This window comes from Danaus plexippus (assembly GCF_018135715.1).
Source record: "Danaus plexippus chromosome 3 unlocalized genomic scaffold, MEX_DaPlex mxdp_30, whole genome shotgun sequence".
Classification (NCBI taxonomy): Eukaryota; Metazoa; Arthropoda; class Insecta; order Lepidoptera; family Nymphalidae; genus Danaus; species Danaus plexippus.
In genome coordinates this window covers 819,162-826,986 of record NW_026869845.1, presented here as the reverse complement: position 1 = coordinate 826,986, position 7,825 = coordinate 819,162, and the positions used below count along the sequence as shown (strand labels likewise).

The window sequence follows — 7,825 nt, the reverse complement described above, 5'->3', positions numbered from 1 at the left end:
TGTTCGAACAAAAGATATAAATGCTACTATTCTCAAATTGTTAGTCGATTTGTTAGAAAAATACTAAAGATTTAACTAGTAAGTGTTTTTAAAACCTCATGGAATTTATAAAGCTTGTCTTAATGCATCATTAAAGTGGCTTATGAGGTGAATTCTAACAATATTACATAACATTATAAATTATCTAGGAAAAGAGCACAACACTTTCTACATATAGAAATAAGTTGATATAAAAATGACATTACATTGACAGATAGTTCTCAACAGATCCGTTTTAAAATTATTAATAATATCCATTAATAGTTTTTCTTTTTGAAATATAAAACCGGGTTTATAACAAAAATATTAAAGTGAAAATTGTGATATAGGAGCAAGCCATGTTGTTTTCATGATGAGACATTATGAGACACTGGTGTGTAAAACATTTTTCTGTGCTATTTAGAGAAACAGTGAACACTCTCAATTTGAAACTTTCCTTACAAACCGTTCCTAGTAATTTTTTTAAACAGAACAAACACATTTCGGATGTTAAATAAAATATATATGTACATCTCATTCTTATAAACTTAAAAATAATATAATTCAAAACAAAATATAATATGATGGTTGATATCAAAATTAGTTTATGAAATTTCTGAACACACTGTTTAAAAAAAAAGTATCTATTGGCATAAAAAATATACTTAATTACAACCATTCTGATATTGATTCGCGTACAATTTAAATGAATTTAAAGCACTTCTGCTTGTCGTGTGATATCCTCGTCTTGAAAAGTACGGAATCAGCTCTGTACTGTGTCGACAGAAGTGGAGTGTAACCAAACACCTGGGAGAAGAACTGAATGCATTTGTGTCGCTCGTGAAAATGGGTCTCGTCCGCTGACAGCGTCACAGGGCAACCAGGACAACGGAACGTCCAACGAGATGTCACCTGGTAAAAAATAAAAATATATAAAAACTTTTTGATAAACTTATTTGTTTACACATTGGCAGAATAAATGTAACTCTTAGCAGTTCCTAGCTTGTACGAACAAAAATTTTTTTGGCACAAACTACGCTATTTATTTAAAAAATAGAGCTGTTAAGCTTCTTCATTTGATCTAATGCTATTATAACATGAACATGGTGTCCTAGGCACAGTGCCAACTAAGATACCGAGCTATTAATCAGCATAATGAACTAAGCACCCTACATATTATAGATGCTAAAATGAAATCATTATAAAAAAGTATGTATTGCTACATAAAAAAATTCAAAAAAACAAGTCAATTCGCAATATATATAAATTAAAGCAGAATATTGCTAAATTGACTCTTGAAAATGAGAAAAAAATTGGAATAAAAATTTATAAAAGTATTTATAAGAATTTTTCTGTAAATATTAATGAAGAATCAAGATATAGAAAGATAACAACAAATACCTGATCATAAATCATTTATTTTATAATCTATATTACAAATCTAAACAGATTTCATCCAGATCTCTTCAGATCTCAACATATTTATATATATATCAAAAATCGAACCTTGACCGGCGGTTTTCTCGTGATGTGAGCCACTAGGAAGTTCATAGCGATGTCCTCGCAGTTCATGTACTGGTCGACGTAGTCCCGGACAGCGGCGGGCAGCAGACGCCAGTACGACCACAAATAGTAACGGTGCACGAACGCCGCCCCGGTCAACACCATACTCAGCTCACAACTGCAATGTGCACATTTAAATACAGTTTAAGAAGCTTCTAATTTGGCCACTGAGGACGTAGGGAACCATGGAAATGACAGTGCGTTTCGTATTGGTTCAAAAAGTGCTGGTATTATGTGAGCGTAAATTGAAATTATGGTTTTTGTTAAACAAAATTAACCTTTTATAGATAACCGACTGTGCGCTGCGATTTTGTTTTTTTTTTTGGTTAGTACCTGGAATCTCGATAAGCAAAATTCTTTTTCATGTCATTAAGACCAAAATTTTTTAAGGACTAAGAAAATTTTTGTGAGGGAAATTTTTCAATTATATTACAGTAAAAATACTATAAGTAATACATTTATACTGAAAATGCAACAGTATTTTCTCTATTCAGGCAGTTTCAGTACCTAGATTGTTTGAATATCGTTTTATAATCTGTTACCTGTAGTTAGAGTTGTAAAGGAATCCATTATTGAAGTTGAGATCCCACGCGTGGTACCTCCCAGGGAAGCCCACTATACGATCGCGATGTTCACGCCAGACTCTGTTGAGATGAATGCATATTATAAATACACCTATTATATATATATAGCATTCATTATGAAGTCATTTTAATATTAATCATTTTGTTCCCCCTCTCCTCTGATATCAAATTCACTATGACTGAATCCCTTCACTCAAGAACAGCCCACTAAGTACCTCTAGCTTTCATACAGAATAAATATCAATTAAATAACTAAACATCTTTCAATAAAGGTTCTAGATTTTTAAGTTCGTCTATAACAAAGCGACTTCAAGTAGTAACATTGAGTTTATGTTCTTAAGCAGTAAATTTCGCTCAACTAACATGACTTTTTAATATGACCCTGTGTTTGGCAGAAACTATTAGAAATAGGCTCCTTTGTCGTATGATTAATCTGACATTAAGTCAGTATATAACTAACCTTATCACGTTGATGTTAGCTGAGGTTAAGTCCACTTTTGACAACAAATGTTATGACAAATGTAACCTAACCTAAATGATAATGACATTGACTTCAGCTAAGGCCAAAAATATTTCTGGCCTTCCAAATTCCACCGGTTCTTACCTAAACGCGAAGACTATCTCATCGTGTCTCAAATGCGCGTCATCGTCTACGCAGAGAACGGCCTCAGTGTCGATCACGTTGTATGGTAGGAAGCGGTTGTTCAATGAGTTGCGAGGAGCCCGCACCACCGCCACCGGCGCGCCCGACTCCGGCCACGACTGGGACGAGAGTGGTGGGTTCACTCCGTTCCATACAACCACCACCTGGTTGATAGATTATACGATTCAAATAGGATAGCTATAAACAAACCGCGTTGTGTGATAACCAACTGAGTTCGGATCTAATTTATTTTTCTGATCTATTTCGTATACTTTAAGGCCATGTCAACGTCATCAGTGGTAGTGTACCTTATTCAAGTACGGTAGACCCCGGAGCCTCGCCAGTGCCGCTGCCAGAACGGCTTCCCTCTCATACGTGAGGATGACAATAGTGAACTGCTCCCTCGGCCGGTCACCTCCTAGAGCTTCACTGAACTCCTTCCCAGAACCCCCCGCTCCTGCTCCGATTGGCCGGAAACCTGCTGCGGAACCCATGAACCGGGCTTCCGATGTTACCGGCGGATCCCAAGGCAATTGAGGAAACAGTGCGAACGGCTCTCCCCAGTCATTCCACAGTTCGTAACCGTTTAATAGAGACACCGAGTAATTACGTCTATAGGCCGGACTCGGATAAGGAGCTTCTAAAGGCCCGAGGGTCTCTTCGGGCTCAGTGTCCACGGCCGGCGGTTCAATTTTCGGTGGATAGAAGGTGTCATTGAACGCCGGCACACCCATAGTCGGTGCCGCTGAATGTGGAGGAATGTTCAAACGAGTCCGTATAGTAGCCAGGAGCGAGTCCATACTAGCTTGTACCGAACTTAAATATCTCTCCCATAACAAACGTCCCTGTCTACGGAACGCTAGTAAATCTGCATCCGATAGAGCTCTCAGCAGAAAATGTAGCTCAGTGACGCGAGCTTTCGGGAGGGATAATGTAGCCCTTCGCCAGTCTAAAACTTCGCTATACGGCAGCTGTATACGATCACCCCCAAGTATGACGGGTATAGCTCCGGAGCGGAGCGCTTCATATAGCCTCGCTTGCAGGAGAGCTGTTGAAGCATAATCTCCGTCAGCCGGTGCCAATATTAATACGAAAGTGGAATCTCTAAGAACGGCTCGTCTCGATCGATCGGTGCCGCAGAGCCCCCAGTCGCCGATCGGAAGGACCGCACGCTTGTCGATAGGCGGGTCGCAGTCGAATTGCAATAGAAACACATCAGAAGAAGGAGCCTGGCTGACCATCTTCCTCAGAGACTCGATGAGTGACTGATCGTCATCTACGTGGGACCCTGCCGCTGGAGTCTGTGAACCCTGAAAACTGCACGTTGCTTATGAATGTATACAAAAAATATTTCTTTTAGCACTTTTAATATATCTACGACTGTCCCGAGTACACGTCTCAATGGGACTATGTTGTGGATATACTTCACATATTTTATTATTAGTCGACGTTTCAACTACCTTAAAAAAACCGTGATCAAAGGCGGACGATATGAAAGTGTCTGTTAGTTAGACTGGTTATTTTCATCTACCACCAAATATTATATAAGTACTTCCCATACTACTCTGGAAGTACGTAGAATACACTGCGTCCTGAGGCTTATTGTCGTCACAAAATTGTTTATTAAACATTTTTATTGCCTACCTAAGTATGTATAGACGTCTTGCCGGTGCCATAGGCGCGCAGTCTGACCATACGTCTCCTCCAGGAGGTCCGAGGGCTGGAGGTGTCACCAGGTCAAATCCTGGCCGGAACTGTTGCAATGTAAACGTAGACTGCGCTATCATCGCTCTACCAGTCGACGAATCCAGAAACGCGTCTCCGGAACCGACGGATAGATCGCGACGAGCCAGATTTAGTAACACATGGTTACGCCCGTCTCCGCCCCAATATGGCAGACTTTTGATTGCTGTCTCATTCAACAACAGCTTTTTCGTGGAACTGAAATAGATAGAAAAATATTCAGACATTTTACTTTTTGTTACTATCGAGATATATGAATGATCTCCGAACTCACGTTTGAGTCTTGTCAGAAGGAAATCCTTCGCCGACCAGCACGAGATAGACACATGCTTCATTAGGGTTTTGAGTAAGGTGTGAATTGTAGCTTAACGTTTGTCGTAATGTGGTTTTGAGGAAACCATCCACCTCCGCCCCAATGAGAGGAGAGAATACATCAGGATCATAGAAGTACACTGGGAAACCGGAAGTTAGTGAACAGCGGGAGTGATCAAAGCAAGAATGCATTCGACAGTGTAGTTCAGATGTTGATGTAGCAGGTGGGAGAATGGGTGGTGGGGACGAAGGTAAGATTGGCAGTGGTGGGGCGAGTTCAGGGGAATCCCGTCGTATAGCCTCCAACTGGGCTAGTCGAGCTTGGTCTGCGGATACCCTCAATCTCTGTAATTCAGCTGTCGCGCGTGCATACTCAGCCTTAACACTGTCTGCGTTTGCACTAGCGGCTGCTGCTTCTTTTTGCAGTTTCCCTCGTCGTTCTTCTAATTCACGCAACTCCGTGGACACTGACGCCTTGAACAATGACAATTAGAAAATAGCATTACGCTGTCATCAGCAATATAATAGACATGGATTTTATTAGCGGGAAGTTCGATTATTATTGTAAATCCGTTTGTTTTCTGTAACTGTACAGTTTAAGTGATTAAAAAACTAGGATATTTTGTTGCTGTCTTTACATTTTAAGACATTAAATTTTTACTTCTGTCAAAATAAAACCATAAATGAAATTACATGCCGTGAAACTGGTCAGTATTAAATGGATTGCAAAAAAAAAAATTCAATGTAATTATTAATAATTTGATAATTTTAAAGGACTATAAAATGTGCAGAGGAAAATTTTAAATCACTTATATGTGTCGAAAAACACAGTTCAGTAGAGATTAAATCTCCAAATGCTTAAGCAATAATTTCCAGCAAGTAATAGTAGTTGCTAGTAATAGTTCCTTAGTTATTCTAATTGCATAGGCAATTTTTCAAAAAATTTAAATATATATTAATACCTTAATTCTAAGCATTTCTTCTATCCTTATCTTAAGGTCTCCGATATTAACGGCTGATAAGTCTCCGAGGGCTTCTAGCGTGTGTCGCATGTTATTGGAACCCAATGTCATTGATGATGATTCATACTATTAAAAGAATATTTCATTAGGAACCAGTCAAAAATATAAATAAACTAAATTAATTAACAACTACAAAAAAAAACCTTTATCAATGTTAATTAAATACAAAATTGAACAATTTTATTTATGAGGGGAAAGTTACAGTACTTTCATAATGATTTATACAATCAGGGAATCTCTCTAATAATGATGTATTAAATAAATCCTGTTTTTTTTCATATAAATCATAAGTATGAACTTTACTTTTAAATCCTAAATAAATTATCGTTATGTTATTAATAAAGACAAGCTATGGTGTATACATTATATATTAGCTTAAAAAAAGTACATAATATGTTTTCAATAAACTAAGATGATGCGAAAAAAATGGTTTTAGTTAATTGAAATTATATACTCTTTTAATAACATTAAAATATAAGGTAATAAATATTTTTTTGATAAGTAATGAGAGGCTTCACTTGTTAACACTCCATAATTGTTCTTAAATCAAGAACTAAGTTAATGAAACCCTTCCTTACCTTAGACAAATAATAATGTGTAAAGAGCGGCACAACAAATAGAATCACTGTAACCATTAAAATTACTCGCGACAATTTTAAATGTCCGAGCCATTGGCAAATTCGTTCGTGTATAAGGATCATTGTTATTTAACAATAACTACAATGCCGCTTTAAAATTAACCATAATATTAAAATTTATGGTCTCTTCATTGCGCATAATTTAAATAAAAATATTTTGGATAAACATTTAAAATTATGCTACTCTCATGCGATACACAACTAGAACTATAAATGTCAATGTCAAAGTCAGATTTCACTCTTATATGTTGTGTTCGATTTATATCATCGCGAACCTGTTATTATATTATGATAGTGGCAGATTATTATGCCCACCAATTTCGACTAATAAAAATCTAATACCAATTTTATCCCATTATAATAAGCTTTTACGCGATTGATTTATTCCACAATATGAATATTTAGTAAACAAAGTCTTTAAATATTGATTGAAAAGCCACAAGAACGACGTTTGCCGTAAAAACAAAAAAGGGTCCAAATTATGCTATGTTTCAAAATAAAGTTACTACATCGGCTATATAAATTAATAGCAAATGAGGAAAATATCTGAAATACGTACGTTTGCAAATCTTTTTATTAGAAGGCGTGTGTAACATTGATGTTTTTGGGAATTAATAATAATAATGACATACCAATTTGATTAATCCTCTTATTTATTTTGTTAAATAAAGTTTAATGATAAATATACTTTTTTTAATTTTTCACTTTTAAAAACATAAGCATACATTTTAAGGAAACAGAAATATTTCCGTATTTATTGTGTAAGTATATGACTAAAGGTTTTGTGTCGTTATAACTGTTTTACTATTGCAATCTGCAGCTTCTAAAAATATAGTATTTTGTATAGGACTATATGGCAACAATATTAAAATAACTTTTACCTTCCCTGATCAAATATAACATTATCATTACTTTTGAAAATTATTTGAAAAAATTTATAAAAAAAAAAACTGCAATGTACTTCTTTAAGGTCTCCATAAATACCTTTTCCGGCAAAGAACAACATTTTTCTATTTATTTAATGAAATAAATTCAGTGTTGGAGAAAATTTCTGAATGACTCTTGATAACCACCTATATGGATCGAACCACGGTTATGCCACTAAAGACGAGTTCTCACTACTTTATTATGCCAAAGGCATTTATAGATGACTGCAACAGGCTCAAAGCCAGTGGTGACAAGCCATCAATAAGCATATTATATTTAAAGAAAAGTATTCTTATTTACAATTTTTATTATTCAAGGGAACCTTCCATTACTTTGCAAAAATAAAGCTCAATGATATTGGACATCAATAAATTT

The 7,825-nt window shown here is 36.0% G+C and overlaps 1 protein-coding gene across 1 annotated transcript; it reads right to left on the bottom strand.

Annotated features, from left to right (window-relative positions):
- Positions 1-665: 665 nt before the first annotated feature.
- On the bottom strand, positions 666-6,736 carry LOC116766529 (exostosin-3). Its single transcript, XM_032656418.2, has 9 exons — positions 6,464-6,736; positions 5,826-5,951; positions 4,826-5,337; positions 4,453-4,749; positions 3,117-4,125; positions 2,770-2,972; positions 2,124-2,225; positions 1,525-1,699; positions 666-930 (listed from the first exon to the last, which is right to left on the bottom strand). Exons 1-9 carry the CDS (start codon positions 6,584-6,586, stop codon positions 721-723), a joined length of 2,757 nt encoding a protein of 918 aa, XP_032512309.1. The 5' UTR covers positions 6,587-6,736; the 3' UTR covers positions 666-720.
- Between the last annotated feature and the right edge of the window lie 1,089 nt (positions 6,737-7,825).

Coding starts and splice junctions, on each gene's coding strand:
- LOC116766529 (XM_032656418.2), bottom strand. CDS start 6,586: ATGATCCTTATACACGAACGAATTTGCCAATGGCTCGGACATTTAAAA. Junction 5,338..5,825: donor AAGAAATGCTTAGAATTAAG/GTATTAATATAT, acceptor TCATTGTTCAAG/GCGTCAGTGTCCACGGAGTT. Junction 931..1,524: donor CGAGAAAACCGCCGGTCAAG/GTTCGATTTTTG, acceptor ATTTTTTACCAG/GTGACATCTCGTTGGACGTT.